This window comes from Cryptotermes secundus, unplaced genomic scaffold, assembly GCF_002891405.2.
Source record: "Cryptotermes secundus unplaced genomic scaffold, Csec_1.0 scaffold568, whole genome shotgun sequence".
Lineage (NCBI taxonomy): Eukaryota > Metazoa > Arthropoda > Insecta > Blattodea > Kalotermitidae > Cryptotermes > Cryptotermes secundus.
In genome coordinates, this window is record NW_019725423.1 from 1,113,036 (window position 1) to 1,135,778 (window position 22,743).

A 22,743-nucleotide genomic window follows, 5' to 3' on the forward strand; every position below is an offset into this window, starting at 1 on the left:
GCGGTCTTGTTTTTGTGGGGTTCCCCCTCTGACGAGAAGAGTCAGAGGCACTGTCTGCAGTAGTAAGTCATTTGTCATAATGTACGGGATATTTACATTTTACACGTTAAACATGTTAATAAATATATATAAAAATATGCAGGGCCTCGGTCAGACCAGGCTCAGTACAACAGATTATGTCCTATTTCTGGTAGCTACCGCTGCAACGGCACTCTAGTCGCTTGAATTTCCCCAAGTTACAGAGTCCCGCTATATAGCCTCGAGCCGAACTCCATGGAAAACACCGTCTTCTCTTGTCGATTATTTTTGTGTTACCTAACAACAAGTTGTAGCACGGTCCACAGAGAACACAGTTCCTATTGTTGTGTGTTCGCTGGAACGTCTACACTGAGTCGTTGCATATCAATGTGTATATGCATCACAAGATATCTCACAAAATTTAAACCTTCGGAAATGTAAGCGGTCGCATAGTAGGAAATTTGCAAATAATTGCAAAAGTAGCGATTGATTTTTTCGACATTTTCACAATTGGCAACCATAATCTGCAAAACATGTCTGTGGTTGAAAGAAATTTGGAAGTTTTAATTATTTTTTTCTAAGCAAGTTGGACATATTTTCCATATTTTACAATACTTACCAATGTAGGGTTCAATTTTCCCATTTCCGTGATAAAACTCCAGTTCCGTGGTCTTTATTGCGTAATGTCGCAACTGAGTTCGGAAATTAATTTATATGTGACCAACCAGATGTCAGCTGCACTATTTTCTATTTTCTGGAAAAAAATTTCCAAGTTTACTAAATATGTTAATCACTATACACTTTGATCCTATTGTTCCTCCAGCGTTTAACCAGACAGCCTGAATCCTTGGACGAAGGAACACGTGTTATTTGCAAGTGCCATAATCTTAGAGCAAATCTATGAAAATCTTGTTTCTTTTACGACCGCCTGCTCAGTACTTACTGAAATGATATTTAATACATGCTTTTTTAATTTAAAGTTTTAAATATGAGGCACTGAGGCAGCTTCAAGGCGCTGGAACAGAAAACCTTTGCAAATTATGAATTAGGCGACATTGTTGATAACTAATATACATATGTAATCATGCTTCATATCACAGCTGTATATTCCCCTACTGCTTTGAAGCTAAGGTACAACTTAGGAAAAGCCCTTTGATGTTAATTTCATTAGGTACCATTTTTGATGAGCTCTAACTGAATTAAGTATAGCAAATTTATGCATTTTCTCGACTTTACACTTTTGTTAGCGCAAAGTTAGTTTTTACAGTGAGGTGCATTTTATGAAGTAGAACCTGAAGAACATGTGTAACGTGTTCACAAAATTAGTTACATTTTTCAAATTTCCTGTGGTCACAGATTTATTTCCTTATAGCCGTGCTTGGCTAACTCTTTTGAGGAATTGTAGAAAAGTCCCTGTTGATAATTTTCTGGAATATATTTCCAAATTTTATAAAGTACAACCACTTATAACCCTAACGTTTTAAGGACTCTGAGGTCTAATTACATGTGGATGGAAGGTAATTCCATGAAATTTACAGTGGTCTTTTCAATATTTCTCTCAGTCCATTTTCAAAGCAGTCATTGAAGGAAAACCGTGTATGCTTACAGTTTTTACTCTGGTGGGAGAGAATTTTTTTAACACTTGGCTTTAAAAAAACCGCTTCAGATGAAATTAAATTTAATTACGAAAATATATTTGGCTATAAGGGCGATATGTTTAAAAATTTTACGATAGTCTGAGGTGGAAAGACGCAAACTCTCCTTTCAGTTGTGCTGGATTTCCACTGAATATCTCTGTTTCCCTTTTTGTTTCTATGTATTTTTTATTGCTAGTGGGGTGGGACTAATCCCTTGTACTCCGGCCACTTCTGGCCTATTGTACCAGCCCCAGATGATAGGTGAGGGTGACTGTGGAGCAATTGATGGAATGAAGATTGGCAGGGGAAACCGAAGTACTCGGAGAAAACCTGCTCCAGCGCCACTTTGTCCACCACAAATCCCACTTGAACAGACCCAGGATCGAACCCGGGCCGCCGCGGTGGGAAGCCAGCGACTAACCGCTTGAGCTATGGCGCGGCCTCTTGTTTCTATATAAGTACAAATATAATAGGCAGCCTAAAAGAAGCCGTAGTCACAAAACATATCAACATTGTTATTCAGATCATTAACAGTCGGCACGGGACCGGTTATACGGATAAAGCCACGGACACATTATGTGCCGCACTGAATATGACTTATGAGTAAAATGGCAACATGGAGTGAAAAAGACAGACATTTAATAAATGTTGACGCGGTTTAGAAGAAGGGTTAAAAATATTGCTGTCGCAGTTAGACCCAGTGTAAAATATACTGTCACGTGTGGGGTGGTAGGCGTGACGAAAATAACGGGTTCTAGTTCGGATGACTGAATGTATTAGCACTTCGGTTACAACCTCTCTCTTAATTACATTTAATGCAGCGCTGTCGCTGATTTAACACACTTTACATTTCACCGTTCCACACGCACTAGGGTTCTCAGTTTCCACTAGACGTCTCCTAGCAACGGGTCTCAACACAGAAACTAACATTTCAAATCATTAGGAAGTCTTCTTGTCATTTCTTGTTCAATCAGCCTGGAAACTCGGAACTCAACTAAAAACTCTTCTGGACTCTCAACTTACTTCTCTTATAAGCACTTTGCACAGACCACACGGAAAACACAGTCTGTATTGATGACGTCACCGCGTTGCATAGCACTGTCCGATACCCGGAAATATATTTACAAAGCCGTTGCCTAGAATAACCCCGTTATTCTATTGTTTCATGCGCTTTCTGTGGCAAATAAGCCACAGTATCTTTAATTGGCTAGGGCTTTAACGATTACACTCTTTGCATTGTTCAAAAATATAATTTAATAACAGTTCGCATATGACGAACTCTTAATTCAGTGTTGTGGTATGTAGTTAACCCAGCCCTCTACTTACAGAATAATATTGTGACATGGTGCCTGAAAGCCGAAATAGTTCATTGCTAGGCAACGGCTCGATAAACACATTCCGGCGGAAGCGGTTATAGTCCTTATACTCCAAAAATAGGCTGAGACAGATACCCAATAAACCCTTTCCTGTTCTGCGATCCCTCATTCGATGCTATATAATATGATCCTTGTCACCGAAATATTAAGAAAATCGAAATCGTTGTCAGGAAGTACCTTCGGTAATTGTAACACCCAGGAACAGTGTCCGAATAACATCGCTTTCTTGTCAGTAAGAAAATGAGTGAGAATATAATAATCTTGGAAATTAAACATTATGACAAGTCTGCTGAAAGCCAGAATTGTGAAAATAGTAGAGACAGCCGTTGTAGGGAACGGCTCTGCAAACACGCCTGTTGCTAGGATATGACTCAGTAGCCGTCACGCGATGGCCACAACAGATACGCACTCAGCAATAGAATAGCTGTTGCAAGCGGTGTTTCTTTTGTGGTCCTTGCCGGGGCTATATAACGAGGGCCAGCTGCCATTAGAAGGGAGTCTTGAGACGTCAGTGAGAAAGGCAGGAGGTTGGTGTAAGATGATCGCCAGCCTGCAATGACGTGAACCCCGGAGCTGAGGATCGTCCACTGTTGGAAGACGTTACCAAGCATCGCGGTGAAGATCGTGACTGAGAACACAAGTCCTTATGTGACAGCGATTTGTAAAGTGTAATCGCGAGTTGTGTGTTAAGGCGTCCAATAAATCAGACTACCAATCCATATCCCGTCTATAGTCACACTTACCATGTGGTAATATTTATATGATCAGGGCTCGAATACGACAGCCTCTAGGTGCAAATCCGTTTGCATCTGGAGTGAAAGGAAATCAGACGCTTTCCATCTGCGTTCTGTAATGTGTTGCCCTCTGTAATTCGAGAATTTAAACTTAGCGCTCTCCCTGCCTTGTATGGAACGAATTCATAATATTCGAATGGGAAGCAGATAGGCTAATGGGGCAGTTATCAAACTCAAGTTTAAAATAAAAAGTAGTCTATATTTGTAGTTTATTTAACAACGCTGGATGAGCCGGGATAGCGTAGTCGGTATAGCCACTGACTACGAGCTGGACGATCGAGAGGTCGAATTCAGAGTCCTGTTAGTATCATGAGTTTTCTCTTCTCCGCGTTGTCCAGACCAGTTCTTGGGTCCACCCAATCTCCTAGCCAGTGGGTATCGGGGCCTCGTTCTTTGGGGCTAAAGCGGCCTTGGCGTGAAGCTGACCATTCACCTCCAGCTAGTGCCGAGGTCCAGAAAATGTGGATCTATACATCCACTTCCCCATACGCCTATATGACATAGTGCTTATTTATTTAAGCACAGGAACACTTTTATCTTCTTAACAATGTTGAATATATAACATTGAATATTGAATTGGAAGGAATGCGAAAAGTAGAGTTCGTGGCCTAATTTAAGACATTCTGAAAATTCTTGATGGGACTGAGGAAATCAACGAGAAACCTCAAAATAGTCGGTATTCCGACTGAGATTCGGTTTGAACACCTCCCAGATGTAAGCCAGTAACGTTAACATTTGAGTCAACATGCTTGGCTCAAAATGATAAGGATGTTTGTTTAGTAAGTAATTCAGCACACATTTTACTTTATTGCTTTTGAATACTATGTGTTTGCATATAAAATCAAGACAAAATGCTCAATTAGTTGAATGCGTTTTGAAAATAGTAGGTCAGCACTTCATTTTACGGTATTTGAAGTGAAAGCGATCATTTTCTTTCAGTAGCTTTCAAGATCAATATTTTAGGGTTATTGTATTCCCCGAAGCTGTTCCATACAACTTTTATTTTCCATGTAAGGCTAGGAAATTATCAGGGAACTCACAGAGTTCGCGTGTTTATAAGCAAAATGCAAATTTGTATTGCTGGATTAAGCGTACTATAATACACATCGAGCTCAAGGATATATCACTAACTTGCATGTGTCAGGTACGTATGTCACTACTGTAGTCAGTACGTTCGGTAACAGTCGTCTGCTTTCGTCAGATTCCGTGAGCCAACTCCTCCATGCTGCTCCATTCCACCCGATCCAAAATCTAAAGTTCCGGACACAACGACCGGCGGAGGTGACGTTCTGCAGTTAGCGCCCGACGAGGTTCGCGGTTGTTCGCGTGCGTTGCAACAGGGAGCTGGTACAGTGCGAAGTTTTTGCTTTGCATTTGACAGTGCGCGTATTTCGTATTTATACGTGTGGTGTGTTTTAAGAGTGGTTTCTTCTGTAATCGTTAATATTTTTCGAAGATTTTAAATTATTTGTTAATGTCCTGCGGATATTATTTAAGCAAGTCATTTAAGGTTTCTGCGTGAAAAAGCAATCTTTCAGTGTTTATTGTTAAGCAGTGTTACAGTGCTCACACTTTATAATAAAGCCTGAAACAATTTTTTCGGTGACATGTTCCTGATATTGCAATTGTGTCATTTTCTTCTCTGTGCGGTGCATACGTTTGGAGTATCACATGAAGAAATAGGTAAGTGAATAATGATATTCATGCAAGGTAGGAAGTAAAATGTAAATTTGTTCATGTGCTTAAGAAACATGAAGAATGCAGAAGTGAATCTCATGCAGTATAAACCTTAGCATTACAGGGAGTAAGGTGATCAGCTCCACGCTGCGTCCGCTTTACTCTGAGTAAAAGGCTTCCTATTTTTATTACTTAGGGAGCTGAGTGGGTGTGATAGCTGGACGTGGTTGCGATGAGGAACATCACTGCACTTGCAGTAAGTGGTATTCTGGTCATCAAACTCCTAAGCATTGATTTTACCAACTGCTGTAGCGCGGTCTATACTAATGCTTGGTGCCATATTAATTCGAAAATTAGTTGTGTTAATATTCGTAAAGTATTCAAGTCATTAACTTTCAGAGAGTTACACTAATCCTATAGTTTAAATGGTGTGGATTTGGCTAAACAGGTTTAACAGCCCCCCCCATTAGACTGCCTAAGGAGTAAGGATTAAATTAACACTTCCATGATTTATACAAACAACATAGGCGTATTTGACGAAGTAGATAAACCATATATTGTTAATTAATGTTTATTAAAGTGTTTACTTGTGGTCGCCTTCTGGCGAGAGAGGGGTGGAGGTATCTCTACCTAGCCTGTGAGTGTGGCTGAGAGCTGCAGGACTTGAAGCAATGAAACAGTATTGTGGTGTAGATTGCTTACACTGCTCAACACTAGAAACACTGCTGAAGTATCGATAAGAGTAATATAAATATTTACCTATTCAGATTATATTTAAATTGAAATTAATTTAGGCACAAATGGAGAAGTATCTACTTTTCTTAATTGGATTACTGATCAGGTCATGTGGCCCGTTGGGGCTCGGAAAAAATTTATTCTATGAATCCTTTAGACATGGTATGATTTCTTGGACGGGAGACCAGCCTATCCAAGTTGTCTACCTACAGAAAAAAAAGATACAGAAATAATACAGACAAACATCTATGCTCGCGTGATATTCGAAACCACGAGGGACCGAAAGCATTGCAGCCACTGTCATCGGAGTGGAAAGGTTCGCATCATAAGTTTTTTTATATCTTAACTCGAGCTACCTTGCACTGAATCAACTGTGCAGAGTATTTGTACGCTTGCAGGGACGAAGGTCAAAGTGATGTAGAAGTGTATACACGTGCTGCCACAGCGGGCGGGCTGTACCTCACACATATCACACTGTTAATACACTGAATTGTTTCTCAACCCGTGTGCGGCAGCGTTTTGAATTCAAACGCCGCTCATTTTCTAACGGTGTGAAGCAGTTGCGCATAATTGTAGCTTGATCTCGGAGAGCCCTATTTTGTTACCCGCTAAGTCAGCGTTGATGTTTCTGTTAAAGTCACACAGCTTAGATATTTTTAGGGTTTCTTAACTAGTTATCTACAACATTTTCAAAGCAGCCATTTTAAAGTACGATTTGAGGTTATGACGAGTTCTTTATTCTGTGATATAACGCCATCCAGTTCGCTGAAAATCAACGGACTTCGGAGGAACATGTCCCTTTCATCTTCACGGTTTAAGAGTAAACACAAGCAAGAAACCACAATTGCAATCTGCAAAGATTAAGTCAGACATTTAATGGACAATGTTGTGTTTTACAGTGGAAGATTTTCCTTCTCGATGTTTTGGGGCCGGAAGTTCTGATCTGCGTGGCTTATGTGTAAATCAGGCCCTGAAATGTAATGGTCCCTGTAAAAAGATACCTAAATAAAAAAGTATTTTAACGAGATATGAACTAAATAACCCAGATATAGATACGTACATATAAATATCTTTTTTTTTTGGCATGCTGTGGGTTATCGAAGTACATTCTCTTTTTCGCTCTTCGTGAAATGTACAGAATATCTGTCGTGTAGAAAGAAGTAGTACCGTAGGAAGTAAATTATGACTTCTTCACTTAAAAAGACTCCATGGCCTGTAGTCCGCAAGCGAAATATACTGCCCGAGCGACCGCCGCTTGTCGGCGAAGTAAGTGCCAACTTTAGCTAATAGAGAGTGTCGTGTGGTCAGCGCAACAGATCCCCGCGGCCGTTAATCTCGGTTTTCTAGACCAGAGCCGCTATTTCCTTGAAACACTTCCTCAATTATCCTCATGAGGCTGAGTGGACCCCGTTCCAGACCCACTACTCAGACAATCTGGAAGCTCCGGTAATCGAACCTGGGACTTCTGGATCTGTAGCCAAGAACTCTGACCACTAGACCACAGAGTAGTCCTAGAAAACTGGATTTCTCGACGAATGTGGTGCAATATTTTGACTTGCCGTTATGTTCGAGTGCACGGACCCCTAGCCCCCCATTGTAAGTAATTTTAAGTCTCTCACCAGAGACTGGTGATAACATTTAAAATCTCATTTCACCATTTATCAGGTTAAAGCTGGAGTATGAATGGTAGACTTATCCTTCAATTTTATACTTCTGAAGCGTAATTTCGATTCCTCCTGTGAATTTTGTTCTCCTGCCGTCGCTGAATTTAGCATTCCTTTTTAAGAAAATCGGGTTCCGTAAAAAGCAGGGGAATTATTGGCTGGTTGAGCCCTTTTCAGTGCCTAAATTCTACAGTCACAACTTTTGATAAGTTACTTAAAAAGCTGGGAAAACATTCACAATTTTGCAGCCTAAAATCTCTTTCCTACTCAAACAAGTGGAACAGCGAGCGAAAGCTGAAGTAAGGATATTTCAGGTTGACATCCAAATGAATTTTCAGGCGTTTCATGAATATGAGTTGGGCATGAATGAGTGAGCTGTCTGTTGTTTCTCAATAAGAATTTGTTTTCCCTGCAATCAGCCTATGTCAGTGTTTTCAGCTTTCCTTTGATTTCAGTAGTCTTACCTGAGTAAGTTCTGTCTCCTTTGTTGCCTATCAATTTCAGTATTAAGCAGAAAATAATGTAGTCTTTCATGGCATACATATATGTCGAAACTCGACAGTACATCTTACTAGGAAATATACAGGAGTATATTATTTATGGCTTGACATTTCACTATGAACTATAATTTCGCAGAGTTCTATAAGACTATGACAAAACTTGTCCATCAAGACTCTTCTGTTTAACCTGTATGATAACGCCGCGCCATAGCTCAAGCTGTTAGTCACTGGCTTCCCACCGCGGCGGCCTGGGGTCTGGTCAAATGGGATATGTGGTGGACAAAGTGGCGCTGGGGCGGGTTTTCTCCGGGTACTTCGGTTTCCCCTGCCAATCTTCATTCCACCAAATTCTCCATCATCATATTCACCCAGGGAAGGCTACAATAGGCCAATCAGTGGCCGCCGTGCCGAGTGGACCCAGTCGGAATCCACCCCCCACTATGCGAATTAAAAAAACTGTATGATATCTGCTCGAGCATGAAATAGCTTTCTTATTGTGATGTGTAGAGTCAGTTACAGATGTACACCTTCATCATTGCATGCATCCCCGTGTGCATCATTATAATGTATTATTATGACCGTCAATACAACAAATTCCAAATAAATGAACCAATTTTAACTATTAACATTTGTTTACCGTTCTGTATCTGCTGTACTCGTATGTTTCGATCCAGCTGGATCATCAGCAGGCAGTTTTCATGATATAACACTCGTTACTGAATTGCGTTTCTAATATGAATCCATATTAGCAATTATATTAATATAAATGTCATTGCCAATTACCACATCTCATTATGTTACTAAATTGTAATATTAAGAGAAAAACAAACTGCGTGGGTTTAGTCCGCAAGTGAACTATACCGACCGAGCCACCGCCGTTTGTCGGCGAAGTTAGTGCCAACTTTAGCTGATAGATGGTGTTCGTGGTCAGCGCAACGAATCCCTACGGCCGTTAATTTCGGGTTTCTAGACCGGAGCCGCTACTTTTCAATCAAGTTATCACGAGGTTGACTGGACCCCGTTCCACAAACACTACTTCTTAGAAAACCTGGTATCGTCGGAGAATTGAACCCGGGACCTCTGGATCAGTAGCCAGAAACTCTGACCCCTAGACCACAAAGGCGGTCAAATTATAATATTAGCTGTGAATATTATAATGTTAAAACATTGTTTCAATTCTCTACATTTTTTGATAATTTTCACTGGTTTTATTTTGAAGCGAATTACATGTCGGCGATGCTATGTTGTAGAGTAGAGGGTTGTTTTTTATCTTGGAAGTCGGCGTTGTTTTTAGTCCCTTACGTATATAGGCTATTCGTCTGCGGCCTGTATAGAATATGGAGCAATTTTATTATCCGGTCAAGGCTGATGCTTTCCTTATTCTGGACCCATGAATTTGGTTTCATATAGAAGGAGAGACCCATAACTCTGGATGTTGTATAGGTTGGTAAGAGTAAGCCTGCGAGGGCATAGGGGGAGCCAGTGGCTTTGACGGGACAAATGGTTTCTCCATACTATAGTGAGTAGGTTTGCCCGACTTCTATTCGTGTGGAACTCTGCATCTTGAGCTTTGTAAAAGCGACGCATTTTGACTGGGATATTTCCTGCTTTTGCCATCTCTTTCTCATTAATGCCTTGACAGTATATTAAAATATTTTTCTACGTCTTTTTTAAACGCAATATTTAGTCGTTAAATTTATGTTATCGACACTAAATATCTGTTGTAATAAACATACTTCAGATAAGTATGAATTATGAGTTATATCTTCGGGACGTCATGCGGTATGATGGTGTCGAAGTATGAGAGGAACATAAAAATTAAATTTAATTTCGGTAATATTCATTAATTTTTTCCCTTTTGTTAATTATATTTACCACTAAAAGGTTACATACAGCGAAGCAACCGTTAAAAACCTGAGAATATAAAACATGTGCTTTTCTTTTTGCTACTTAATTTACCATATATTTTATAAATTTGTGCCGCTTTATTTTTCAGTGTTTTAAACAAGAGGTAACGTGTGAGGAGCAACAGTCTAGGCCGAACCAGAAATGTTATCCCACATTACCCCCTTCCGATAGATGAAAGAAAAAAAAGTAAAGCTATCCCTGTACCAGGCCGTGAAGGCCCATAGGGTTGTGAGACGTTGAGGGTCCCACATTATCTAGAAAATCGGNTGTTGTCAGCTTTACGCTCTGGCCGCACTTTACTCCCCAGGATAATTATTTAATTAATTCCTGGTACTCATTTTTGTTACAGGCTGAGTCGACCCCAGGGCCATAGCGTGGCTTGAAGGATTAGGTCAATTGAAAAAATCCAATGACTTCATCGGGACTTCAACCTGCGACCTTTCGGCTTGTAGCATAGCCCCTCAACCAACTACGCTACCGCGCGCCCCCCTTGCGATAGATAGCGCCGTCAAATTCCAGTCGGAGATTTCTTATTCTGAATCTTGTCTTTTGCAGTTTTACTCAGACTTTCCAGCCAAATACCACAATAGTACCGAAATTTAGCTAATAGCCGCTTTCTCCAATGTTTCTATATTCATCATTCATAGTAATCATACTAAGCCTGCATATCTATCGACTCAGAATAACGATATTCTTGTATAAATTTGTATAGCGAGCCAAACGGTAACATAACATATCTAGGTAAGGGGGGAGACACGTTTATTGAAGGGTCTATACAGAATTATAATTCGAAATATCAGAGATAATAAATTCAATCGGTGGTTCTGTTGAGCTCAGAAACAACTATTACTCCATGTATTTTGCAGTGCACTAAATATAATGTTAATTCTGTCAGTTATTTCTCATGACTGTGAAATGTTAATTTCTACTTGAGAGAACAACTTAAGACTATGGTACGTGTTTTAGAACAAATTTGCGAGGGGGATATTTGGGAGAAATGAGGATGAAATGGGCTGTAAAGTTATCATGTTACGTAACTGAAGGACCTTGTTATATATATTGGTTATCATGAAAGGTTAAATGTGTTTGTCTGGAGGGGACAAAGAAAGCCTATAGGTATTTAGTGGCGAAACCTGGAAGAACGGTCATTTGAAAACCAATAAGAAGATTGGAAGGGAGTATTAAAAATGGAGGTTGTGAGGACGGGAGTGAACACAGCTGGCGCAGGATCATGTCGAATTACTGAATTTTCTGTTACAATTATCACCCCTTTAGGTACCCAATAATTTCACCATTTACTTCTTTTATGATTGACAGGAGGTTGGAGAAAACTGCATAATGAGGAGCTTCTCCAAGTATAATTAGAATGATCAAGTCAAGGAGGATGAGGTGGGCAGGTCATGTAGCACGAATGGGGAAGACGAGGAATGCGTATAGGATATTGGTGGGAAAGCTAGAAGGAAAGAGACCACAGGGAAGACCAAGGCATAGGTGGGTGGACAATATTAGAATGGATCTTAGAGAGATAGGATGGGATGGTATGTATTGGATAGATCTGGCTCAGGATAGGGACCAGTGGAGGGCTCTTGTGAACATGGTAATGAACCTTCGGGTTCCATAAAATGCTGGGAAATTCTTACGTAGCTGCAGAATTGGTGGCTCCTCCCGAAGGGCTCAGCTCCATGAGTAAGTAAGTAAGTACTTATGATTATTTACTCTAACACTAGGTAATGGGCTTGTTCTGTAGTGTGTATTTTAAAGATAAAACGAATATAATAATGGATTCAGCAATCAGTCTGTTTACTTACGTAATGTCCAAGGAACATAATATGCATTGGCAATAAGGAGAAATGGAAAACATTGCTGTTAGCTATTTGCGGGTTGGATCTCTTGAACAAAATTTAATGTGGGAAATCTTCGATGTTAATTTTATTAACCTGCTCTCCCCATATTTAAAAAAGTAAAGTAGGCTTTTGAGATCACCTTGGAAGTTATGTGTGTGTCTGTATCCTCCCAACCACAAATTTGAAATCATGAATTGATCTTTGTGACACTTGGTATCTACATGAAGCCACCTGAGTCCATCTAAGCAACATATTTCATAAATTACGCCCCATCGGTAATGCCACCATTGCCTCTAAAATTGTCGAAGTATAGTAACAATATTATTTGAATTCCAGAACCGATCGTCACGAAAATTGCTATGTATATCATTCCATCTGGGACCATCTTAACCGGAAAATTAATAAATCCTTGCTTTCAGCAGGCACTTTATAAGATTGTGTTATTCTATTGACCCATATTACGCATAAATACTAAGGTTTCTTCTACTTGCAGAAAATATTAAAATGGTAGCGAAACGAAGATTGACGATTAGTTAGTCCCAGAACTTCTATTTAATAGCGTACAGTTTATTATTTGTATTGTTTGTGAAAAACTAGTTAAGAGCCAACAGTAATTGAATTGATATCTTGAACAGTTGAAACTAGAAAGCCGTTCGTACCTCTCACATTATTACATATGACAGAGCAGTGGCGTAGCATGACTACCGAAAGCAGGGAAGCAACTTTATATACGTGTATATAAATTTTTTCTACATATCCTATAGTTTCTATCTTCTATTTAAAAGAAAACAGCTAATAGTTTAATATGTATTCTAAATTTAAGGTAATATATTAAAATAACACATAATTATCAACACAATTTTATAGCCATCAAATGAGAGGGCTGTGAACCTGGAATATAATTAATGCTTACTTTATTGTTTATAATTCAGCTCGATTCTTCTGTTTTTCTTGGCAAACAGATCAATAACCTCATCTAGAAAAATGGGTTTGGACTGCAGTTTGTTTAGGAAGGACTTTTCAATGTTCATCAAAGCCAGTGATGACAACCTATCCTGGTTCTGCGAATTTCTAGTAAGCACGCTTAACTGCAAGGTCACAGATTATTCTACTGCAAACTGTGCCTTACATCTGACAACATTGCTGGAAGCACGAAGCTGGTAGCATACCATAGCGCATAGCTCACTTACACACAACACTGACATTGAGTCAGCCAGTTAACCCAGGGGAGGGTGGAAGCGAAAGACCTGCTGCTTCCGCGGGTGTTGCAGTTTAAATTTCCCTGCATTTTGGAAGAAAATAACTGATCTATCCTGATAAATTGTCTATGTAACACATTAAAACTTGCAATATTCTCATTATATGTAATATATGTTCTCAGATTAATTAATATTTTGAAGTATGAAATATTTTTTTGAAATTGAAAAATTGCCAGAAATGTTCTTGGTTGCTTTTCTATAGGGAAGCAATGCTTCCACCACATCCATGTACCCTACGCCCCTGTGACAGAGGGATAAAATTTAATCTAAGAGACCAGAGGTTTTGAATGTGTTGTATGAAATTTTATATATTTCAGGATTGCAAATTTAAAAATGAGTAATACCATACTTTTTGTAGAGCAGTGTGTTCGGAAGGAAATTTCATGGGCTGTCTGTATTTATGTTAGACTCTTTCAGTCTCCGCGTAATATGGGGGTGAGATAGACAGGGTAGATAATTTTGATTGAAGATACTGAAGGAAAAAGGAGACTTAGGGCAGCTGGGAGTAGATGGGAGGGTGTTATAGTGGGTCTTCAATAAAATTTTAAGGTTGTGTGACCTGAATTTAACTGGCTGAAGATAAGGCCTTCCGAATATGACAATGTTCTCTTGGGTTCCATAAAAGACTAGAAATTTCATTACTGGCTGAGGGAATTTGAGCTTATATAATAGTATGGTTAGTGGAGATAGTTCAAATAGGATAGTATGAATCAGGGGACTCCAGCTTCAAGCATCACAGAGCTCCGTGAAGCTATCTCAGAAAAAGACAAAATTATGGTTATTACGAAAATGGTACTTAATGAAAAAAAATGTTGTTGGAGTTCATCGGCCGTTCAAAGTCATAGCATTTAATGCAAATGATATTTGGAGGTGGCGCTATGAGCTACAGGACTTACATACAGATGTGGCTCTTCTCTCAGAGACATATCTGAAACCCCCTTAGAGGTTCTTTGTTCCAAATTATCACTTTTATCGGACTGACTGATTCCCGGGAATGAAAGGGATTCCCCATAACCTTGTAGACCTATGCTACATGTGCGATACATACACTTAACAAAGGCAAAGCCTATTCGTAACAGACAAACCCATCCTCTGGTTAGAGATAATGTTACATAAGGGCTATGACCACAAGAGTTCAGTTACAAAAAAAAATCTCTGCTCGGAAGCCTGAAGGGGCTTGCCGCCAAGGTGAACTATTTGGCTGTAAACCCCCAGTCGTAAAGCACATCGACTCTGACACTGCCTTTGGCAAACAATTATGGGAACGAATTCTGTCTTAGGTACCTACACGCTGCCCGGAGAGTAAAGAATAGAGTTGTTCCAGTACACTAATATCTGAACTGCAGTGATCGTAAGAGGGCCAGCCAGAAAGTAGTTTTACAAGGCTTGTACAGTACTTCAAGTTTTTTATTACAATCTCTGATATAGCAATTTCGGTTTAATTATACTCTCATGTCACTACCTTCCAACGTACACTTCAAAGCAGATGTGACACTTGCACCATAGCATGTAGATCCGTTGCTAAGTAATAACTATGCAGACAACTGCCATTGCTAGGTAATGGCAGAACCTGATTTCTAACACGCACTAATGGAGTGACTGGGAAACGAAATTCTCTACGTTGTCCGTGCGGCTACATGACGTAAGAGTAGAAGACCTGTTGGGAGAGGTGTATTCTGTGCGGTCCGTGCAGAGGTGTTATAATCAGGATAAATCTAGACGTTAGCGGATTGTGGGACAGTCGCCGGCCATACTGGCGGGCGAAGTGAACACGGAAGCTAAAGAGTTACTGTGTTGGAATCTGTTACCAGGTGACAACCGATAAAGATAGGCAAACTGAGAAGACGTAGTGTTTGCAGTAGTGAATTGTATTGTGTGTATTAGCGGTAGCGTAGTTACTCGTATTTACGATCAGTAAGAGTTCAGTAAATCCAATTACTAATCCAAACCCCGTCTATAGTCACTCATACATGTGACAGTATTTTAAGACGAGTTTCTCTGTCTCCTGTCGGTAAGAACAAATGTCCTTTTCGCTCAGCCGTCCTTTCAGTTTTGTTTCCATATCGTCGTCACTTCGAAACATACGGCCTCCAATACGTTTCTTCGGCGCTGGAAAAGGATGGTGGTTGATAGCTGTCAGGTCAGACCAGTATGCTCCAATATCTGTCACTGGAAACGTTACGAAAATTATTGGGTGTACATGGAAGACTTTGGCCGTGCGTTGTCAAGCTGAAGCAGATCACGTTTAGGGGAATTTCAGGACGTTTTCCCATAATGGTCATGCATTAACGTGTCGATGTTGTATAGAAAGCCCCCGTTTTGTTTGTTGTGTATTGTTGCACTATGTCTACGAGAAAAATGCCTTTGTGGTCCAGAAACACTGTAACCATCACTTTGCATGCGGGTCTCATACCCTTGAATGATTTCGATCGAGAACTCTGTTGTCTCCATTCAGTGCTGGAGGTTTTTGTCCGTGGGGTATGGTGGGGAACCTGTCTCGCCTCCTGCGTCAGTGCGCTAGAGAAGTTCTCTACCAGTCAGAGAATATATTTGCAGAAATAATGAAGCACAAGTCACTTGTTTTTTCTGGTGATCTTCCGTTATTGCTCTAGGCACCCAATTTGCACACACTTTCCTAAACCCCAAGTTCAAAATGATGATGAGAAATGTTCCTTGTTACAAGTTCAAACCACTTTGCAGTTCATGCAATGTAATCCTTCTGTTGCTGAGGATGGTGTTTTCCATGAGTGCACTGCTATCGTTAGTTCTTACTGTTGAGGGGTTGCCTTTCTATTCGCTGTCCTCCGACTGAAAATTCTGCACATAATTTCGCTATATTATGCCAAATCTTAAAATTTTCTCTTTAAACTTCTACTTGCGGACGAGGAATTTATGCAAGTCTCATATTTCTTCCATTCAGAAACCGAATTGCAACACGAATTTGGTCTGTTATTCAGTTGTTTAGCCATATTCAACTGACTCACACATGAAATGAGCAATAGATAGGCTGGCAAGTGAACGTACAGTGTTCTAACTAACGATTAACAAATCCTCCGGGAACCCATAACAAATGAACTTCCATTGGCTGGGGGGATATGCCTTAAAAACTTACCTATATATGTCGCCTTACTTCAGTGAAGCATAAGCACGCGAGTAGCAATGGGAACCTTCAGATTAAAAGAACATTTAAACGTCGTGAGGTCAACGGTGTTAATAAATCAGCGGCCAGTGACCTTCGAGAATACATCGACATACGTCATGATGAGGTAAAGTTGTCCCTGTGCTTAATTAAGCACTACGCCGTTAAAGCTTTACGGGGGAGTGGTTGTACGACTCTACCATCTGTGACCTCAGCACTAGATGCAAGTGAGCGATCAGTTTCGTGTCCTGGTATCAATTGGATAGGCAGGTGAGTAGGCTTCAGAGCCCACTTATTTTTTTTCCTTGGCACTAGGGCCCCAGTGGGCCTAGGCCTACCTCCATGAACTTCTCCGTTCACTTCGGTTTTTCTAGATCTTACACATTCGGTAGGACTCCTTGGGCGGGCGTCGCAAGGCCTCTACCTGTACACAGCCACAGAAAAACGCACACACACACAAACTAAACATCCATACCCTGAGTGGGATTCGAACCACGATCCCGGTTTTCAAGCGAGCGAAAACATGCCTTAGACCGCTCGGCTACCGTGACCGGCAGTGTATAAGAATAATATATAAGAATTCAGTTCGTACCTCACAGGAAACAGATCCGAACCCACGATCCCGGCTTCCGAGCGAGCGAAGACAGTACATGCCTTAGACCGCTCGGCTACCGTGACCGGCAGTGTATAAGAATAATATATAAGAATTCAGTTCGTACCTCACAGGAAACAGATCCGAACCCACGATCCCGGCTTCCGAGCGAGCGAAGACAGTACATGCCTTAGACCGCTCGGCTACCGTGACCGGCAGTGTATAAGAATAATATATAAGAATTCAGTTCGTACCTCACAGGAAACAGATCCGAACCCACGATCCCGGCTTCCGAGCGAGCGAAGACAGTACATGCCTTAGACCGCTCGGCTACCGTGACCAGCAGAGCCCACTTATACTAATTCGAATTTAGTTCATTTATTAGGCGTCGTGTGAAACAAAATGAAAGATTACGTGGATTGTTTAGCGAGGGCTCGCAGAACTTTCTTCTGACCAGATTTTCTGACATTCTTCAAAGCATTAACTGATATTTCGGGCCACTGAAGTACAGTCTCTTGCACGGCACGAGACCACAAGCCCGCCTGCCACCAATTGGGCAGGCCTGTTTAGTTGAGCAGAAGGACGTTCTCTTCTTTATAAGGTAAATCATTTCAACACCCCGTTCGTGTAGGGATGGATAAAAGTCAAGTGAATATGTGAAAATAGAAGAAGGGCATATATTTAAGACCTCTATTAAAATGTCTTTATGTGTGGGTTTTCTCATATTCAGTGAATCATTTCGCGGAGTATTACATTCTTCAGTGTTCGAGATAAAAGCAGTTAGAACTCCATGAAATCGATACGTAAGGTTCAGGGCACAGTTCCAAGGTTCCGGCGTTTCTTGTGTTAATACGTAGAGCGATGTATGCACCAGTCCAGACAGAACGGAATGGGAAGGAAAGATTCCCTTGTCCATCAGTCAAGGACGCTGTCACTGTGAGATGAGACAGCACAAAATATTAACATTATTTGTGAAGCGGAAGGGATGGGGAAGGAAGCGATCGTAGCCTGTTTGAAAGTACCGTCCTGGAATTCACCTGGAAGAGCTTCGAAAAAATCACGAAAAATCGCATAGCATCAGAATAGTGAAGTATAAACATATCCGGAAAACAAAGATACAAAGTCCAGAAAATATTCGTAAAATATTTTTTTTTTTTTAGTTTCACCTGTAGAACTTTTACAAGACACCTATATTTACTTTTAAACGTAGTCACCATGGATCACAATGCACTTAGTGAGCCTGGGAACGAGTCGTTTATTCCAGCGTAGTAGAAATTTCCCTCCTACTCTCTTAGCCATGGAGAACAGTTCTCGACACTTCTGGACATTGTTGATGAAATTGAATGATGGTTAAACGTCTGTCAGCACGAATGTTTTCATCAGTGTCAATGGATGGCTTTGCACTCCTTATTTCATCATGATCATCACTTCTTCTCGCTTCAAATTCATGATACAATTTTGCCACGTTTCATAACAACTTCTCCCTAAACAAAAACAAGTTGGCCATGAATTTCAGCAGCAGTTTCTCCTTTCACGCAAAAAGAAAGAGAATTACTGCATGAACCTTACGTTTGGCGGGATGATGAATCGACACGGCCACTTTAAATACACACTGCGAACACACCGTTGCCGTGACTGTGGCCGGTAAACTCAGCCCTGTCATACGGTCCCCATCTCACACGACAGCACTGCTATTTCTGAAAAAAAAAAGTTCCCTTGCAATTTTACCTGACTGGTATTTTTAATTTCGGATTTCTCTCGTAGAACCTCTACGCTTTCCTTTTCCTTTTGTTTCATTCCATACTGAATATAGTGGGTATTCATAGTGCCAGTGTAAGCTATGTAACGGAACTGAAAAAAATTCTACTGACTGAAATAGATGAAAAAGATTATTAGAAATCTAGGGTAATTTGTCAGCGTCAGAAGTGAATACCACTTCTTGAATGAACAGTGTCCGTGTTTCGCTGTCTGACATGAAGTACTGTTCCAGCGCGTTGGGAGCTGACTTTTGTTGTCATTATTGATTCTTAGGCTATTTATTTAAGAAATTGTGTTTAACCGTAGCGCCGAATTAGAATGAAAGATTGCCGTGAATGTTAAATAAGTAACGATCTGGAAGAAAATAAGGACATTGTCTGTTTTAGTGTAATATATCAACAGCTGCTTGGAAAAGTGAGAGCAACAACGAGCTATGTTAGTCGAAATGTACAGAGTGATCCTAGTGGGATTAAAATCTTGTACTTCTCAGACGTAAAGTCCTACACTAATCTGCTCGGTAATATTCTCGTATTTTTGCTTCATTCATAATCGAGACTTAAAGTTCATTGCAAAATGAAGGAAGTAATAATTAGTTATTGAAAATAGAATTTCAATCTACCGACGCTACACAATTTACCATTAACGTGACCGCATTATCTTTTCCGGTAATTTATAGATCGTGTGCTAAAAGTTTTCGTCTAGAAACTTTAGAACAAAGAGAATTAGTTTAGCTGTAAATTCTCCGATGAATTCGATAGAGACCTGAACATACGCGTTTCTGCTACCTGATATACTGGCTGATATGGCTTCAATCAGATCTTCCATTTAAATGTGTACATGAGGAGGTGAGCTCAAACGCTGACCAGTTTGATTTTTATAAGTTACGTAAGGAGGCTCGTTATTCTCAGTGGATATTTATAGTCATTTTCTCCGGTTCATGAAGGAGTATGATCACTCAGGCTGTTGAAGTAGCTTATGGCAGATTCATTTGCACTCAATTTTACTTTATTATATACATAGAGTCTGCACAGTGTTCCATTTCATTTGGCACTAAACTTATGCAGTTAATGCAACATGATTTTATCTTGGCAATAAGTATCCTTCATATCATCATCATCATCATCATCAGTAATCTGTCAAGACGACAGGTCCACAGTCTCTTTCAAAACAATTCCTCCACTTAATGCGATCTAGAGCTTTCTCCTTCAAATGACAGTATCCTCTTCTGTCCCCAAGGTCATCCAGCATCTTCTTACGTCTTCTTCCTCGTCTTCTTGTCACTTCTATCCGCCCATCTATCTTTCCTTCGATAGCTTCTTTTAGAAGGCAGTTTCTGCGTAAAACATGACCAATCCAATTAGCCTTCCGTTTTCTTATTTCATGTAGGATATTCCTCTGCTCACTGACTCTAATTAACACTTCTTCATTTCTCACATAATCGGTCCAACTGATCTTCTCCATTCTTCTCCAACACCACATTTCGAAACTTTCCAGATGTTTCTGATCTACTGCCCTAAGTGTCCATGTTTCAGCCCCATACAGAGCTATGCTCCAAATGTAGCATTTCACTAGTTTCTTCCTCAAATTTAAGTCCAATTTGCTGGTAAAAAGATTCTTCTTCTTGCTAAATGCAGCTTTTGCCATGGCAATCCTGGATTTAATTTCACAAGTACACCTTCCATCATCTGTTAACAAGCTACCCAAATATTTAAAACATTTCACATTCTCCACTTGTTTTTGGTCTATCTTTATTGTGACTGGGGTTGGTTGTCTCGAAATTTTCATTACTTTTGTTTTCTCCACATTCATTTCCATGCCATAGCACCTTCCAATTTCAATTAGTCTATCAATCATGCCCTGTAGCACAGTTTCTTCCTTAGCCATTAACACAAGGTCATCTGCATATTTCACAGTTTGAATAATTTGCCCTCCTACTTTGAAGTCACCGAGCCCATCCAGAGCTTCCTTGGTAAGGCATTCGCTGTACAAGTTGAACAGAATTGGTGATAAACAGCATCCTTGTCGAACTCCTCTTCCAATCTGCACACTTCCTGTCTCCCCCCTGTCCAGTCGTACTCTAACTTTCTGATCCATGTACAATTTGCTAATCAATCTTCTTTCATGCCAATCGATACCTGTTTCTTTCAGGATCTGCATTAATTTGGTCCAGTTTACCCGGTCAAATGCCTTCTGCCAGTCTATGAAGCAAACACACAGTTCTTCATCTATCTCCAAAGTTCGTTCCGCTATAATTCTCATCATCCCAATTGCATCCCTGGTTCCTTTTCCTCTTCTAAATCCAAACTGATCTTCTCCAAGTACATCCTCTATTTTCCTTTCAATTCTTCTTTTAAGTATCTTTGCTATTATCTTTGCTGTATGTGCAATAAGACTTATTGTGCGATGGTCGCTGCATTTTGTAGCTTTTGTCTTTTTCTTTAAGGCAATCATTGTAACTTCTGTAAAGTCCTTGGGCCACTCTCCACTTTCATATATGGTGTTCATTAGTTTTGTCAGTGTTTTCAAACCACCTTCTCCCAGTAACTTGAGCACATCTCCAGGTACATCATCATCTCCTGTAGCCTTTCCCTTCCTCATTTCCTTGATAGCTTTTTCCACCTCACTTTGTAAAATATATGGTCCTTTCTCGTCTGTATCTACTTCTTCTTCCGGTTCAACTTCTAAGGTTTCTGGCCGATTAGGTCGATCATATAGTTCTGTAATATACTTTTCCCAAATTTTCAGCACTTGCCTCTGATCTACTATTCTATTCCCCTGGGAGTCTTCAATGCCAATATTTTGAATCCCATGATTCTCTTTCCATCCTAGTTCTTTTGTCTTCATGTACATCAAATCATAACGTCCTGTTCTTTGAAATTCTATAATCTCATTACATATCTTCTCAAGATATTCCTTTTTGGCCCTGTCCGTGGCTCTTTTCAATTCATTCCTCAGTCTCCTGTATTTCCTCCTGCCTTCTTCATTGTTGACATTCTTCCATTTCCTTCGCTCCTCCATTTTACTCATCATCTCCTGTGTAACCCATGGTTTTCTTGCTATCTTCTCAACTTTACCAACCTTCATAACTGACGCACAAATATTTTATCTAAATTGGCGCTAAATTACATTTACGTTTGATATACCATTGTTTGTGAGCCGGTATAGCTCGGTCGTTATAGCGACAGGCTGGATTGGCAGGGTTCAATTCCCTTTAGGGCTACAATTTTTTCTCTTTCCCACAACGTCCAGCCCGTCTCTGGTGCCCACCAGGACTCCTTTCCAAGGGGATAATTACTACTACTACTACTGCTGCTGCTGCTGCTGCTGCTGCTGCTGCTAATAGTACTATTTCTCTGCAGCCCTCTGTTGGGCCTTCTCCAGTTTTTCAGTTTCTTTATCCTATACACAACCAGTAGAACTCCTTGCATGGGGATCAGCCCGTCGCAAAATGCCTCTACCTACATACAGAACAGCCCAGATACAGATTAAACGCATACAGTAGAGACATCCTTGCCTTGAGTGTGATTCGAACCCATGATACCGGCGTTCGAACGAGCGAAGACAGTGTGATCGGCCCTTTCCAAGGAGTACAGTGGGAAAAAACGGCCGGGGCGTGAAGCAGACTACTCATCCCCATCCAGTACCGAGGCCAAGAATGTTGGAACTGTACCTTCACTCCCCCTTGAATCTAAATTATATAATGTAGTAGCTGTAGCGCAGTTGGTTGAGGGGCTATGCTACAAGTCGGAAGGTCGCGGGTTCAAGTCCCGATGAGGTCATTGGATTTTTTCAGTTGACCTAATCCTTCCAGCTGCACTAGGCCCTGGGCCTCTAACAGAAAT

At 40.5% G+C, this 22,743-nt stretch overlaps 1 protein-coding gene across 2 annotated transcripts in view; it reads left to right on the forward strand.

Annotated features, from left to right (window-relative positions):
• Window positions 1–5,103: 5,103 nt before the first annotated feature.
• LOC111863375 (hemicentin-1) overlaps window positions 5,104–22,743 on the forward strand; it is an 821,886-nt gene continuing 804,246 nt past the window's right edge. For both annotated transcript variants that reach the window (XM_023849641.2, XM_033751034.1), the window contains exon 1: window positions 5,104–5,508. In XM_023849641.2, coding sequence (XP_023705409.1) covers window positions 5,433–5,508 — 76 coding nt within the window. In that variant the 5' untranslated portion in view covers window positions 5,104–5,432. The remainder of the gene's footprint in view (window positions 5,509–22,743) is intronic.